At 40.8% G+C, this 17,390-nt stretch overlaps 1 protein-coding gene across 10 annotated transcripts in view; it reads right to left on the bottom strand.

Moving 5' to 3' along the window:
- FAM151B (family with sequence similarity 151 member B) overlaps positions 1-17,390 on the bottom strand; it is an 86,292-nt gene that overhangs the window by 28,340 nt on the left and 40,562 nt on the right. For 8 of the 10 annotated variants that reach the window (XM_037903155.2, XM_037903153.2, XM_027821699.3 and 5 more), the window contains one exon: positions 16,979-17,061. In XM_037903155.2, the coding sequence (XP_037759083.1) occupies positions 16,979-17,061 (83 nt within the window). Of the gene's footprint in view, positions 1-16,475; positions 17,062-17,390 lie in introns of those variants that run through there. The other 2 variants (XM_043546286.1, XM_007059223.4) reach the window with 1 other exon arrangement.

The raw sequence follows: 17,390 nt of genomic DNA, 5'->3' as shown, positions 1-17,390 counted from the left end.
AATCTAGCTAGGTATGTCTTAGATTATGATTTCTTTAAATGGCTGAGAAAACAGCTGTGCTGAATAGAATGAATATTCCTGTCTGTGTGTCTTTTTTTAACTTAAGGTTTTGCCTAGAGGGATTCTCTATGTTTTGAATCTAATTACCCTGTAAGATATTCACCATCCTGATTTTACAGAGGTGATTCTTTTTTTTACTTCTATTAAAAGTCTTCTTGTAAGGAAACTGAATGCTTTTTCATTGTTCTAAGATCCAAGGGTTTGGGTCTGTGGTCACCTATGCAAATTGGAGAGGATTTTTACCAAACCTTCCCCAGGAAGTAGGGTGCAAGGGGTGGGAGGATTTTGGGGGGAAAGACGTGTTCAAACTCCATTTTTTCAGGAACCCAGATAAAGTTTGGTGGTGGCAGTGGAAATCCAAGGGCAAAGGGTAAAATAATTTGTACCTTGGGGAAGTTTTAACCTAAGCTGGTAAAAGTAAGCTTAGGAGGTTTTCATGCAGGTCCCCACATCTGTACCCTAAAGTTCAGAATGGGGAAGGAACTTGACACAGCCAAACTAGCAGCTTCTGCCAGCGGCAGCTCCGTAACTGCCGCCAGAGGGCAACCGTCGTTTCTTCAGCTGCCTGACAGAACCAGCTTTGGCAGCAACTGGAGAGAGAAACAACGCCCCTGACAGCAAACTCAATTTTAGACAAAGCAGAAGGACCTTGAGGGCTCAAGAAGTACTCGAGACCAGTAGAAGTAGTGTAATTCTCCATCTATTATTAAGGAAAGTGTGGGTTTTGCCTGTAAATAAAGCTGGATACCAGTAGTCTGAGTGAGATCTTCCCCTACCCATCCAATAGCCGCTTGGCCAGCGCCTGTTGGATGCTAAATGTTAATGTTACATGTTAAATGTTAATATTAGTGTTCAGTGAATGATTACACTGTTATATGATATACACCTCTACCCCGATATGGTGACCCGATATAACGCGGGTTCGCATACAACGCGGTAAATCTCCAACATGCTGCTCTGAGCAACGTTTTAAGGGTGCCGGGCTGGGCTGGGGCCGAAGGGTTGCATAAGGGTCAGAGGGTCTCGGAGGGGTGGCGGGAGTCAGGGGCTTTCCTCCCCCCGGGTCTGGGAGGCAGGAGCTGGGGGGGGGGCCACTTTTGGGGGCGCCGCAGTCCCAGAGTAGCCAGGGGGATTAGCCGGGGTCTGGGAGCAGCCCGCTCCGCTTCCCTCGCCCCGGCCCCAGCCATGTCGCTCGGGGAAGAAAGCTTCGGGGGAAGGGATCCCCCCTGCACTCACCGGCAACAGCGGAAGTGGAGCAGCCTGGCCCCAGCCCGCTCCACTCCGCCAGCTCCCAGCCGCGTTGCTCCGCTTCCCGCCGCAGGTGAGTGCAGGCGGCATCCTTTCCCCAACCTCCCTGCACTCACTGTCGGTGGGAAGCGGAGCGCGGCAGCAGGGAGGTGGCGGAGTGGAGTGGGCTGAGGCCGCGCTGCTCCGCTTCCCGTCACTGCCAGTGAGTGCCTGTCAGGCGGTGAGGGGTGTGGATAGGGGTCAGAGCAGTCAGGGGACAGGGAGCAGGGGGGTTTGGTAGGGGGTGAGGTCCTGGGGGTGATTAGGGACAGGGATCTCTGGAGGGGGAGGGTCAGGGAACAAGGAACAGGGTGGGCCAAAGCAAGTTCGATATAACGCTGTCTCACCTATAACACATTGAGATTTTTTGTCTCCCAAGGTCCGCATTATATCGGGGGTAGAGGTGTATATTGTCTGTGCTGTTATCTGCTGTGCCTTCTTGCTTTTCTGTAACTACCAAATTCTTTCAATAAATTATTATTTTGGTTTTCGAATAATTTCTGCTTGTGTGTGTGTCAATCCTTGAGCGGAAGGCAGTATCTATGTCCTTTCACGGGACAGCAAGACTAGCTTGCTCTGGGGAGCCCTCTGCAAGTCAGAGACAAGCCTCCTGGGAAAACCGTAGCAATTCCTTTAGGGCAGGCCACAACCTTGTTTACCCTTTGGTTAGACAAACTTATAGGTAATTTAGTTGGTGTCTAAATTCTTAGGGTAACAGCTGAGGAAACAGAATGGCCCAATTGGCCAACACACGTACCGGAGATTGCACAGACGCCTAAAGAGGTTTGGGCCACCAATAAAGTAGAATGTGGGAAACAGAGAAGTTCTAATTACTGGACCTGATCCACCACTCCAAAAGCAGTGTAACTGTCCCAAATAAGCAGAACAAAGTCTCATGAAACTATTCAAGGGCTCTTGGAGCAAGGGCATATAATAGAACAACAAAGTACAAATAATGCAACCATTTGGCTGGTTCTGAAAGAAGATGGTAAAACCTCGAGATTGATTTCAGACCACTGAACAAGGTAACTCCAATAACTGCCCCAGTGGTAGCTAAATATGCAGAAGTAATAGCCTCTATTATGGGAGGAGCCCAGAAGTTTATGGTTCTAAATTTGGCAAATGCATGCTTTGCTATACCTTTACATCAAGATTCTTGGTATAAGTTTGCATTTACGTTTCAAGGACAGCAGTATAACGAGAGATTTTGCTTTGAATGTTCTGAGATACCCTGCAGCATCTTAACAGAGGCTTGCAGAAAAACCTTGGAAGGGATTTAAAGACACCGTAAAACTCACTTCTCCCAATCAGCATAATTAAAGGGGTGAGAGTAGCAGGACACTTTGACTTGCATAAAACAGCAGTTAATTTTAAGATTAAGTTTTTAGATAAGTAGAAATTAATTATAGTTTTAAATCAGAAAATCCAACATGGCGGATCAAAATGGCAGAGACAGGGATGACATAGTTTAAATTTAGAAAGAGGAAAATTCAATCTTCAGAGGGAGGACCTTTGCTTTGCTAAAAATAGGTCAGAGGGAGGAGCTCTATCCAAGATGGTGTCAGAGGGAGGAGCTTAGCTTTCTAAAGATAGCATCATTGGGGAAGAGCTCTGTATCTAAAAATAGGATGACATCAGGGGAGGAGCTAGAAGAGCTAGAAGCTGATTGGGTGAGATGAGCTGACCTTGAGAGAGCAAACGGTATATAAGGCTGACAGCCAGCAGGCTGAAGTGTAGTGGGTTTGAGGCTTTGTAGAAGAATGGAAGCTACCTGAGGAGAAGAACAGACAGCTCTAGAAAAAGCAGCTACCTGGAAAACCAGCAGCAGCAGTAACAGAACTCCAAAGGTCACCACAGCAATGGCGTTCACAGAAGCTCAATCAAGCAGCTCTACTTGCAGGAGCAGCAGCAACTGAACTTTCTAGAAGGCAGCAGCTTTAAGGTTGCTCAGCCACTGGAAGGCAGCTACCTGTAAAGGTAAACCCCAGCAGTTCCAAGACCAGACAGCCATGGCGACCTGCAGAAATAACAGCAACCACCATCTCCAGCCCTGGCACCATTGAACCTGACAAAGCAGAAGGACCGAAGATGAGTCAGATGGTGTAAAAGCGTAAGTCTAATTATTTCTTTTAAGAGTGCCTGGGTGTGTCTGTTAATAAAGTTGGATGCCTGCTTCTGAATAAGATCTCTCCTACCCATCCTATGACCGCTTGGCCAGTGGTCACAGGATGCTAAATATTAAATGTTAAATATGAAATGCTAAATATTAAATGTTAAAAATATTAAATGCTAAATATTTAGTGTTAAATGTTAAGGTTAATGTTAAGTAATTTTTTTTAAGTCTGTGACATGACAATGGTTTCTTGTATGTGTATATAGAGGCTGTGTATACTACATTGTATTAAGTACGGTATGAGGTTGTAACACTAAGACTAAAGCCTTTGTGTATGCAGGATCGTATTATGCTTATTACATTGAAACTACTGTATTCTCTGTATGTGTTAGATATTTTGTGCAGTCTGTCTTTTTTTGCTACGTTGCTTTACTGTACAATTCTTAAATGTGATTCTATTTTGTTTTATTAAATCCTATGTATTTTTTCTCGCTTTATTAAACTCACTGTAATTTTTTTATTTCTGTTAAATAAATAATTCTTTTGCTTTCGAAGAATTCCTGCTTGTGTGTGTCAATCCTCGAGCAGAAGGATGTAGCCATGTCCTTTCAGGGGTCAGCACGACTAGCTTGCTCTGGGGAGCCCTCTGTGGGTTGGAGACAAACCCCCTGGTAACACCCTGGCAATTCCTTTAGGGCGGACCACAACCTTGTTACCCTTTTATTAAATCAGAAGTGCTATCATAGGCTAATTTAATTGGCATCTAAAATTTAGGGTAACAAATTTAGCGTCCTTGTATCACTGGGCTAAAGGTGCTATTTTAAACCCTAAAGTTTGAAAGCCTTATTTCAAGGTCAAAGAGGGTATAGCACTCCCTATTGCATAAAAGAGAAGGTTTCTGCAGTAACTGAGGTTCTTCGAGATGTGTGTCCCTAAAGGTGCTCCACTTTAGGTGTTCATGCGCCCCTGTGCTCGTAGTCGGAGACTTTTAGCAGCAGAACCTGGTTGGGTCGCACATGCGTGGTCCCTGCCTTGTGCTGCTGCAGGCAGTTAACCAACATTGTGCAACCAACCCCCACTCAGTTCCTTCTCTACTGCAAAGACTAATAAGGAAACTCCAAAGTAGAGGGGAGGAGAGAGGGTAGTGGAGCACCCTCAGGGACACACATCTCGAAGAAGCTCAGTTATTGCACAAGGTAAGTAACCTCTTCTTCTTCGAGTGCTGTCCCTGTGGGTGCTCCACTTTAAGTGACTTCAGAGCAGTGCCCTCCGATGGCAGGAGGGACTTCGGAGTAGAAGTCATGACTTCTGATAGAAGAGAGCATCCGAAGGAGGTATCAGATGTTGCCTGTTGCTCTTCGGCATTGTGCTGTCTAAAGATATGGGCTGAGGCCCAGACAGCAACTGTACAAACATCCGAGATAGGTATATTATGCAGGGAAGCCGTGGAGGCTGATAAGGCTCTAGTGGGATGTGAGCGAATCCCCAGGAGGGATTGGCAGTCGCACTGATGGTAGCAGAGTTTTGTGTGATTATGGATCTACGTAGAAAATCTTTGCTTAGAGATGCAAAAAGGAAAGGAGTACTTGTGGCACCTTAGAGACTAACCAATTTATTTGAGCATGAGCTGTAGCTCACGAAAGCTCATGCTCAAATAAATTGGTTAGTCTCTAAGGTGCCACAAGTACTCCTTTTCTTTTTGCGAATACAGACTAACACGGCTGTTACTCTGAAACCTGCTTAGAGATGGTGCTCCTTTTGGAGCATTCAGTGATGGATAGAAACAGTCTGGGTGATTTATGGGATGGTTTAGTCCTGTCTCTGTAAGAAGCCAATGCCCTCCGAACATTAAAATTATGAAGTGTGTAATGTGTTCTACCTGTGTGGGGTTTAGGGGTGTGGTCTGAGGGAGGCTTTATCCTCAAAGAAGATCATGTATGGGGGTTCCACCATGAAAGCCCACAGTGCTCCCACACACAGGGCTTTGGAGCGGAACCCGGAGCTGGAGTGCAGAGCAGTGGAGCTGCAGGTTTTTGCCCGGAGCTGGAGCGGAGCCGGAGCACAGAAAATCTTGACTGCTCCACTGCTCCAGTTTTTTTTTTTTTTCATTTTCAATCCAAAATGAATGATATTTAGCAAGAAAGTCCTAAAGGTGCCAAAAAGTTTCAGATTGTATAACAATTGATATTAACATCTACTTTACCACTTTACGTAATATGTCACAGTTTTTCTCACTTCAGCCGAAATCAAGATCTAGTGTACAGATACAAAATTACAAAGTTTTTTGGAGATATGTTTTATTAAAGAATCAGATAATTATCAGACATCCGGCAACACTGCAGACTGCTCCCACCCTTGTGCCAAGGTTAGGCGAGTACGTACTCGCGTAGATTAGTTAGATAAGTATGTGTTGATACTTCTTTTGTAAGGGTTGATCAACGAGATGCACCGAGTGCTGTGACTACGGAAAAGTGTGATGCAAGACGCAACATTTAAGATATCACAAACAGGTATACTGCAAAAAAATAATGTTTTTGTTTATTGATATATTAAGATATCGCAAGAGATATTAACCACTTAACATCATTTCTCACATGGGCTCTAGTTACCGGTACATTTGTTCATTTGTACATGCTCCTACAGGCAGACTTATTTTATATGTCATCTGTTCAACGGTCTTTTGGTAGCGTTGTTTGTAATTTTAAATTTACTGAAAAAGTAACGTGCAGCAGCCATATAAATATATAGTTAACATGTTTGCATAAATTAGGAGTGATTTTTGTGATATATCCAGAGTGATTGGAAAATGTCCAACATAACTTTGGGGGTGAATCCGTAGGTCATTTTAAGAAAAAACGTTTCTGTGAACACGTATCCTAAAATTCTTCCTAATGGAGCTACAGTCCCTTCAAGGAGGTGATGAAAAGTTAATTTCTGATGAATATCTCAAAAACGCTTTAATATAAAGTAATGAAATTATGTCTGTGTCTTAGCGTTAGTATGTGCTACCATATTACATTATCCAAAATTATTTAAACCATAGGCGTCCCGAACTGGCAGCTGGTCATTTTTATTTCATATTTCAAGAAAGGCTTGTTGTCGACTGCCCCGACTATGAGTGGTAATATTATGTTCCATAGTAAGTTAGTCATTTTTGGTTACTATTTATTATTACATTTAAAATTTATGGTTCCAAAGTTGAAAAATAAGTAATAAGTAAAATTGTTTGTATCATTCTAAGCATCTAAGCAGATTAAAATTTTTAAACAGTTTTCTCGGAAACGGTTAATTATACAAAATAAATTAAGAGTATCATTTTAATGCACGTTTTAGCATCAAATCATATTCCAGGGTCGTATCTGTTAAACAGTCGAAAATTTAAAAAATATTAAATAAAATTGGCCCAGTCCCCCCACTTCACGACAACTGTAATTTAAATAATTTATTTGAATGGTGTTGTATGATAGAACGTTGGAAATAAACTTTAACGAGAAAAGAAAAGGAGGACTTGTGGCACCTTAGAGACTAACCAATTTATTTGAGCATGAGCTTTCGTGAGTTACAGCTCACTTCATCGGATGCATACTGTGGAAACTGCAGAAGACATTATATACACACAGAGACCATGAAACAATACCTCCTCCCACCCCACTCTCCTGCTGGTAATAGCTTATCTAAAGTGATCATCAAGTTGGGCCATTTCCAGCACAAATCCAGGTTTTCTCACCCTTTTTCCTTCATCAGGCTGGAAACATTATACAAGATAGAACCTGTTATTTGCTCTAACTTGTATAATCTATTCAGGCTGATGAAGCAAAAACATATTTCCGAAAATTTGCTCTCTTTACTAAAAGGACTGTGCTTGCAATTTGAATCCGCTTTCCCGTTAAAGTTTATTTTCAACCTTGTAACTTGTAGCCTCGTTACTTCCCAACAATTAATGTTGTAGAACAGCGATAGCATGTACTAACGCTACGGCACATACCAAATTTCATTGATATATCTATATTAAAGCATTTTTGAGATATTAATTAAAAACTTGGAAAATATTTTGAATATTTTTACCGCAAAATTTCATAAGAAAAACTAACTTGCAATTTATAAATAAAAATTTATATTATGTATATTAAAAATACTTCTTACTTCATTAAAACTGCAAGAGACATGTTAAAATATTAAAATATACTTTAATAATAATTTTGTGTAAAAAGAAAATGCCATCATTTTTGTCCAGAAAATCCAAAATAAATTTGAAGTACCTTAAGTGGTTAAGATATCACAAGCAGGCACATTATAAAAAAATGTAATGCTTTTTTTGTTCATTGCTTTTCAAAGATCATAACAAGAAGCATTTGGATGCGGTAGCAGCACAAGAAGATCTGTCCATGGCTTCAACAAAAAAATCAAATCTGCCCCTCATGATTGATAGTCGATTTACGGAAAAGGGTCTCAACGACATCTTTACTTTTGAATTTGAAAAGCCAAGAAGAAATCAGCAATGTGCAAGGTGGAAAAGGAAGTGAATGAAGAGCTCAAACCATGTAGCGTCAAGACAAGCGAAGCTAGTGCCGTGAAAAGTTTCAACCTTTAGCAGCATGTAAAACGTAACCATCCTGAAAACTATGCAGCTCTGCTTACAAAAAAGGACCAGGAAGATGAGGCAAAACAGAAAGCTGACGTGGCTAAATGACGTTCATCTGGCTATTTGAAAACTCCTGAAGAAAAGATTTTTTGCGGAGCTTCATCTGAAAAGAAACCCAAAATTGAGCAAACAAAACTTGACTCATATTTGAAGTCCTCAAAGATTACAGTCAGCATGGATGCCAATACTTTCCGTGAAGGTCTGATGGAAATGGTTTGCTTGAGCGCAACACCGCTCACTACCTTTAGGCTAAAGAACAAAGGATTCCAAAAAACTGCTGGTGTAATGGGTCGGCAGCTTGGTATTTCGACGAGGCACAATGCGGTTCATCATTTAGTTGTCAGCACAGCTGAGTCTGGTTGCAAAGAGCTGAAGAAAGCTTTGGAGCAAAAATTGTGCTACCAGAAAATGGATGCGGCAACCCGTGGAAACAGCAATTTCCTTGCAATCAATGCTCAGTACTACGAAGAAGGAAAAGATAAAGCTGTGGTAAAAACCTTGGACATAATCGACACTGAAGGGTGTCACAATTCTTGGTACGTGAAAAGTCAAGTAAAAACTATTTTAGAAAAATTTGGGATCAGTGAAATGCAAGTGCTGAGCATCTGCGTTGACAATGCAGCAAACATGACGTGTGCCATCAAAAACTTCAGCGAGGACAATGAAACCATTTCTACCTCTGAGAACAGGGATGTGGACAGAACTGAAGCTATTTTGCCTGATGAAGGAACTAAAGGAATGGATGAAATCAAACTCAACATGGATTCTGCTGTGCAATGGGTTAATCACCCTAGCCTCATACTTCCAACATGGCTTCAGGAGAACAACTCAAAAGTCCAACTGATGAGGTGTGGTATTCACACTCTTCAGTTGGCAATCTGGTATGGACTGAACAAAGAACATGTGAAGAAATTTCTGGCAAAAATTCGACAAGTTATTGTCAAACTATGAACCCAATTATTCAAAGTGTTCTGCTTGATCTACATGGGGTAACTCAATCATTGGATACTGTGACTCGCTGGGGTTCAACACTTGCAATGAGTGATCGGCTTCTCGTTTTTCAATCTTACTGTGGACAAGTGGCTGCTGCTGGAACAAGAGAACTCAAGTTAACAAAAGCTGAATGGGATGAAGTGAAGAACCTGAGAGACCTCTTGGCAAAGCCAAACCAAACAACCATGAATCTTCAAGCTGTCGATGTAACCCCGGGAGTTTTAACGAAGGAATGGCGAAAACTGTCAAAATTCCTGACAAAAAGGTGGACAAATTGCAGAAGCTTTTTGACAATACTCATTTCCTTGCTGGAGCTTATGTTGACCCACGGTATCGGATTCTTCTTACCTCAAGGGAAATACCAAAGGCAAAGGAAGGGCACTGTGATATTGCTCAACGACTCGAAAAACAATCTATTGCTACATCTGAACTCGGCAAAAGAGGTTGAAGAAAACAAAAAAAGTCATCAACAATCGAATCTGTGGATTCAGAAAGTTCACATCCTTCAGAAATAGTAGGCTGTTCTCAAACTTCCGCCTCCACTCTGAACTTGTTCAAGCGTCCATCCCGGAGATGTCTTCAACCATCACAGGGAAATGGAAATAATTTAAGCACCAATTCTTCAGAAGATGACACCTTTGAAAAGGAATTGGATAAACAAGACAGATGCCGGTGATTTTCTGCAATTCATAATTGTAATGAAGCATTATTCGAGAGAAACTTTCCGTAAGATTGTGAGGTAATGGAGTCTATTGGTAGGCTAAAAGTTAAGTCTGTTTTTGAGGCCATTCAGAGCTACCTACGCCGCATTCAGGCTGCCTGTAGAATTGCTTCGAGCACGCTAACAACTCAAGCTAATGTAGAGTGACTGTTTTCGGCTTTAAAGTTAATTTTAAATGATTTGCGGCAGGCTGTGAAAGACGACTTGATTGCTGCAATAATTTTTTACAAAATGAATTATGAATGATTCTAGTTTGTATCATTGTTGATGACATTTAAATTGTTTTAAAAGTCTGAATAAAAATAACGCATTTTTCAAAATTACAGTATGCACTTTTTTATTTAGTTAAAAATTAATCTGAGTCGGAGCGCGGAGCAGAGTCGGAGCTGAGCTGGAGCAGTCACTATTGGTGCAGGAGCAGAGCTGGAGCGGCTTAAAGCTGTGTGCAGCTTAAAGTATCCAAATACGTGCCAGACATTGGAAAACTCAGCAAGGAAAAGCAAGGGCAAGGATCACACTAAACTGATAAGAGCTGCATTTTAATTTAATTTTAAGTGGAGCTTCTTAAACATTTAAAAAACCTTATTTACTTTACATACGACAATAGTTTAGTTATATATTATAGAGAGAGACCTTCTAAAAACGTTAAAATGTACTACTGGCACACGAAACCTTAAATTAGAGTGAATAAATGACGACTTGGCACACCTCTTCTGAAAGGTTGCCAACCCCTGGGTTAGGGCTTTAGGGAAATCTATGGGTTCCTTAAATAGGAATACAGTAGTTGGATGGCTGGCAAAAACATCAGGAACGCCTGGATTAACAGGGAGTGAACTCTCAGGGAGTTTTTCTTTCCTGGAGAAGACCCAGTGGTATGGCTCCATAAGGAAAAGCAATGACTAAGGGAAAGGCCAGAGTCATACATAGCTAGAAAAAGATTACTGTATAAACATTCAGGAATTCCCCAGAGAGGCAGATTAATATTATATGATGTCCTGCAATTTAAAAGAGTATTATTGTTAGGATTTAATCCAGCAATAAGAATGGCTACAGTTTCTGATGTTCCCTTCAGACTCCTTTACGTGATACAAAAGAAAAAGCAAAAAGATTATATGAAATACAAAGGGAAACAAGTTTGCCCCTTAAGGGGAAGAACAAAAAAGTACCAGTAATAACTTTTTCTAATAATGATCCAAAGGGACAGGAAAATCCACAAGGCACGAAGAATAAGGAGGGATTAAAAAGAGAAGAAAATCAAACTAGAAAGTTTGCTCCTTATGAGCAACAAAGGTTTGATGAAGGAAGAAACTGGCTCTGGAAGAGATTATTACAATATGAACCTAAAGAACAAATTCATGGGTTATCTACAGAAGAACTACTTCAAAGTTTAGCGAATCATGAGTGGAGCACGCCTACAGCTCCACCTAAGCCTAAAGGTCAGGCATACTGAGTCCGAGCGCTCCCTATCTCCCCAGTATCAATAGAAGATCATGCTACCTTGGTAGCACATTTACAAACAGACGACTGGGGGAGACCCACTGTTTATGTGGAATTTGATTGGGGAGCGTTTGGACAGAATACGTTAATAGATACACGTGCCACGCTTTCTTTAGTAAGTACCAAGAATAAAAATGTATTTGGACCTCCTGTAATGTCAGGAAGCTACAAGGATTTAATGAAGCAACGAGTAAGGTACTGTTTAGTGCTCCGGTTCACTTTCAATTAGGAACAAAACAAGGAAGGGAACAGTTTGGCTTGATGAATTTGGATGGTGATGGAATAATTGGTGTTGATATACTTAGGAAGCTTAGAGTAACAGTAGATTTAGTAAATAAGGTGTTATGGAAGATACCTTTTGATAGAATTAGAACTATAGATCAAACAATAGTCACTGAAGCAGGGTATAGGTTAGCTACTATTAAGGCAGCAGAAGAAATAAAATGGCCTGATTGGCCAGCAGAAGTTTTACAAATTGCACAAAAGCATAAAGAGGTCTGGGCTACTAATAAGGCAGAATGTGGAAAAACTGAAGCAGAGGTATTGATTAATGGGCCTGATCCCCTACTGCAAAGACAATATTAATATCCTAAGGAAGCGGAACCTAGTTTAATGAAGACTATTCAAGGACTTTTGGAGCAGGGAGTTATAGTTGAACAACAGAACATAAATAATGCTGCTATTTGGCCAGTTCTAACAGCGGATGGTAAAACTTGGAGGTTAACTATCGATCTTAGACTCCTCAATAATGTAACTCCAATGACTGCTCCCGCAGTGGCAAAGTATCCTGAAGTGATTGCTTCCATTATGGGAGAAGCACGGTGGTTTACTGTCCTGGATCTCGCAAATGCGTTCTTTGCCATACCTTTACATCCAGACTTCTGGTATAAATCTGCATTTACATTTCAGGGATGACAGTTCTGTTTCACTAGAAATCCCCAGGGTTTTCATAACTCACCAGCTGTTTGTCATATGCATGTGAATAAAATGTGGGATAAAATGCCGAATAAGGATAACATCATATCCTATGTAGATGATATCCTTATCAGTACAAAAACTAAGGAAGAGAATTGAGAAATATTGGATCAAGAATTACAAAAGCTAAGGGAAACAGGGTTCAAGGTTAGTCCTGAAAAAGGTCAAATATGCTAGCAACAAGTTAATTACTTGGAGTAATATTAGGACAGAAGGGATGAACACAAGATAATCAAAGGACAGAATTATTGCAAAAGTTACCAGCCCCAACAGATGTGTCTACTTTAAGGTTATTCTTGGGGATGACTAATTTCTCAAGAGATTGTATAGAAAACTATGCAGAAAAAGCTAGCCCATTGTATCAGTTGTTAACATAAGAACATACATAAGACTATAAGAATGGCCATCCCGGGTCAGACCAAAGGTCCATCCAGCCCAGTACCCTGTCTACCAACAATGGCCAATGCCAGGTGCCCCAGAGGGAGCGAACCTAACAGGTAATGATCTAGTGATCTCTCTCCTGCCATCCATCTCTGACAAACAGAGGCTAGGGACACCATTCCTTACCCATCCTGGCTAATAGCCATTAATGGACTTAATCTCCATGAATTTATCCAGTTCTCTTTTAAACCCTGTTATATAGTCCTAGCCTTCACAACCTCCTCAGGCAAGGAGTTCCACAGGTTGACCTTGAGCTGAGTGAAGAACTTCCTTTTATTTGTTTTAAACCTGCTACCCATTGATTTTATTTGGTGGTCCCTCGTTCTTATATTATGGGAACAAGTAAATAATTTTTCCTTATTCACTTTCTCCACACCACTCATGATTTTATACACCCCTATCACATCACCCCTTAGTCTCCTCTTTCCAAGCTGAGAAGTCCTAGCCTCGATCATCTCTCCTCATATGGGACCCGTTCCAAACCTCTAATCATTTTAGTTGCCCTTTTCTGAACCTTTTCTAATGGCAGTATATCTTTTTTAAGATGAGGGGACCACATCTGTACGCAGTATTCAGGATGTGGGCGTACCATGGATTTATATAAGGGCAATAAGATATTCTCCATCTTATTCTCTATCCCTTTTTTAATGATTCCTAACATCCCGTTTGCTTTTTTGACTGCCACGGCACACTGCGTGGACGTCTTCAGAGAACTATCCACGATGACTCCAAGATCTTTCTCCTGATTAGCTGTAGCTAAATTAGCTCCCATCACATTTTATGTATAGTTGGGGTTATTCTTCCAATGTGCATTACTTTACATTTATCCACATTAAATTTTATTTGCCATTTTGTTGCCCTTAGTTTTGTGAGATCTTTTTGAAGTTCTTCACAGTCTGCTTTGGTCTTAACTATCTTGAGCAGTTTAGTATCACCTGCAAACTTTGCCACCTCGCTGTTTACCCCTTTCTCCAGATCGTTTATGAATAGGTTGAATAGGATTGGTCCTAGAACTGACCTTTGGGGAACACCACTAGTTACCCCCTCCATCCTGAAAATTTACCATTTATTCCTACCCTTTGTTCCCCGTCTTTTAACCAGTTCTCAATCCATGAAAGGATCTTCCCTCTTATCCCATGAGAACTTAATTTATGTAAGAGCCTTTGGTGAGGGACCTTGTCAAAAGGCTTTCCGAAAATCTAAGTACACTATGTCCCCTGGATCCCTCTTGTCCACATGTTTGTTGACCCCCTTAAAGAACTCTAATGGATTAGTAAGACATGATCTCCCCTTACAGAAACCATGTTGACTTTTACGCAACAATTTATGTTCTTCTATGCGTCTGACAATTTTATTCTTTACTATTGTTTCAACTAGTTTGCCCGGTACTGACGTTAGACTTACTGGTCTGTAATTGCCAGGATCACCTCTAGATCCCTTCTTAAATACTGGCGTTACATTAGCTATCTTCCAGTCACTGGGTACAGTAGCTGATTTAAAGGACAGGTTACAAAGCATAGTTAATAGTTCCGCAATTTCACATTCGAGTTCTTTCAGAACTCTTGGTGAATGCCATCTGGTCCCGGTGACTTGTTACCGCTAAGTTTCTCAATTAATTCCAAAACCTCCTCTAGTGTCACTTCAATCTGTGACAATTCCTCAGATTTGTCACCTACAAAAGACAGCTCAGGTTTGGGAATCTCCCTAACATTCTCAGCCGTGAAGACTGAAGCAAAGAATTCGTTTGGTTTCTCCATGATTACTTTATCGTCTTTAAGTGCTCCTTTTGTATCTCAATCATCCAGGGGCCCCACTGGTTGTTTAGCAGGTTTCCTGCTTCTGATGTACTTAAAAAACATTTTATTACCTTTTGAGTTTTTGGCTAGCTGTTCTTCAAACTCCTTTTTGGCTTTTCTTATTATATTTTTACATTTAATTTGGCAGTATTTATGCTTTTTCTTTACCTCACTAGGATTTGACTTCACTTTTTAAAGGATGCCTTTTTATCTCTCACTGCTTCTTTTACATGGTTGTTAAGCCATGGTGGCTCTTTTTTAGTTCTTTTACCGTGTTTTTTAATTTGGGGTATACATTTAAGTTGAGCCTCTATTATGGTGTCTTTGAAAAGTGTCCATGCAGCTTGCAGGGATTTCACTCTAGTCACTGTACCTTTTAATTTCTGTTTAACTAACCTCCTCATTTTTGCATAGTTCCCCTTTCTAAATTAAATGCCACAGTGTTGGGCTGTTGAGGTGTTCTTCCCATCACAGGAATGTTAAATGTTATTATATTACGGTCACTATTTCCAAGCGGTCCTGTTATAGTTACCTCTTGGACCAGATCCTGCGCTCTACTCAGGAGTAGATCGAGAATTGCATCTCCTCTTGTGGGTTCCTGTACCAGCTGCTCCAAGAAGCAGTCATTTAAAGTATTGAGAAATTTTGTCTCTGCATTTCGTCCTGAGGTGACATGTAACTGGAATATGTTTCATGCAAAACGTCTCTTGTAAGGTGTCATTACAAAGCTTATAATCTACTGAGTGTGGTCATCCTATTTGTATAAATGCATCACTCTTGTATCTGAAACTATAAATATGAAATATAACTCTGAGGGCCTATTGTAATTATGCAAAGTGTGGGCCATTAATGGTGGTTTGGAATCTTGATGGCTCCCATCAGCCAGGACAATTGACTCTGTTTGTAGGCAGGCTTTCCTGTGAGTCAGGCTGGGAGGAATAAAGGCTTGGAGTCTCACAGGACATGTAACCATGTCACCTGGTACTGAAATCCATCTTAAACCTGGTGCTTTTCCATTTAGAAGGGGGTGGGTGAGCAGAAAGACAAAAGATTCCCGCCTTTTGCCAAAGCCATATAAGGGGGTGGAACAGAACAAAGGAGGCTGCAAACATAACAAATCTCCTAGCTACCACCTGAGCTGGAACAAGGGCTTTACCGGGGAAAGTATTGTGCCCAGACTAGGAAGGCATCCAGTCTGTGATAGAAGCTTATTGAAACATCTGAGGGTGAGGTTTTAGCTGTATTCAGTTTTCTTATTGTATTAGGCATAGACTTGTGTGTTTTATTTTATTTTGTTTGGTAATTCACTTTGTTCTGTCTGGTATTACTTGGAACCACTTCAATCCTACGTCCTATATATAATAAAATTACTTTTTACTTATTATTTAACGCAGAGTATTTATTAATACCTGTGGGGGGCAAACAGCTGTGGCATATCTTTCTATCAGTGTTATAGAGGGCGAACAATTTATGAGTTTACCCTGTATAAACTTTATACAGGGTAAAACATTTTTATTTGGGGTTTGGACCCCATTGGGAGCTAGGCATCTAGTGTTAAAGACAGGAACACTTCTTAAGCTGCTTTCAGTTAAGTTCGCAGTTTGTCGGATGTGGTTCAGACCTGAGTCTGGGTTTGTGGCCGGCAAGCGTGTCTGGCACATCCAGGCAGGGTTCTATAGTCCCCAGCTAGCAGGGAAAGCAGGGGCAGAAGTAGTCTTGGCACATCAGTTGGCAGCCCCAAGGGGGTTTCTGTGATCCAACCCGTGACAATGGCTTTACATGCACTGGTGATCAAGAACGTCCAAAACCACTGTGTGTAATTTGTGGTGATGTTCTAGCAAACAGCAGCCTCAAACCTTCTCTACTTTGGCTCCATTTAAAAACCAGGCATACTGCACAACTTGACAAGCCTGTTGATTTTTTCAAGTGAAAATTAGCTGAGAGGAAAAGTGACATTACCAGTTTTTTATCCAAAGCAAGTACTGATCATGAAAATGCACCTGAATGGTCATACCGCATGAGCTATCGAGTAGCAAAAGTATCAGAAGCTCATACCATAGCAGAGAGCTTGATTGATCCATGTATAAAAGATGTACTTCATTGCATGCTCGAAGAAAAGGCTGCAAAAAGAATTGACATGGTACCTTTGTCCAATAATATGTTGTCACAAAGAATTAATGACGTCCAAATAAGGAACCTGGAGAGCTCATCTAGTCCAGTCCTCTGAGCTGAGGCAGGGCCGTGTATACCTATACCAGTGATACTCAGACCTCAGGTGATCAGGACTTAAATTAGTGATCAATATTACCCAAAAGAGCCACAGCAGTGTGAATTCGTTGTTTCATTTACTATTTACAGTATCAGTGTCTATTTCCTTTATATTCATACTTCTATTCCTATGGCCTTTCTGAATTCAGAGTTTTGTGGTTCTAAAATATCATAATAAACCCTACTTTTATCAAAGTTCTCTCTGAGGTAGAGCAGGTCTTCTATGGAGTACTCATCATGCATTCCTGTCCAAACAGTCAGGCTGTACCTGTATTAACAGAGTTATTAAAAGTCCATATTTTTATCTTAGTACAAAGCATCAGACACATAGAAAGACAGTACTAATAGGCTTCTAAAATAATTAGGACTCTGGTATCTTAATTTCAGATACAATTACATATAAAAAACTAAAGGATGTTAAGGTTGGAAAGTCAAGCAATCAAAAGTTAGGAAATAACAGAATTTAGGTTGCCTGGGAACTATTAATTCAGCATCCTTGTGCCTGTGTATTATGATGCAGTCTTTAATTACATGATCACATACTATTTTTTCCCATAGGATCACAAGATAGATGATGCTCAATGGTAGCTATTCACT

This window comes from Chelonia mydas, chromosome 5 (genome assembly GCF_015237465.2).
Source record: "Chelonia mydas isolate rCheMyd1 chromosome 5, rCheMyd1.pri.v2, whole genome shotgun sequence".
Classification (NCBI taxonomy): Eukaryota; Metazoa; Chordata; order Testudines; family Cheloniidae; genus Chelonia; species Chelonia mydas.
The sequence above is the reverse complement of the archived record's forward strand: the minus strand, read 5'-3'. Positions and strand labels throughout refer to the sequence as shown.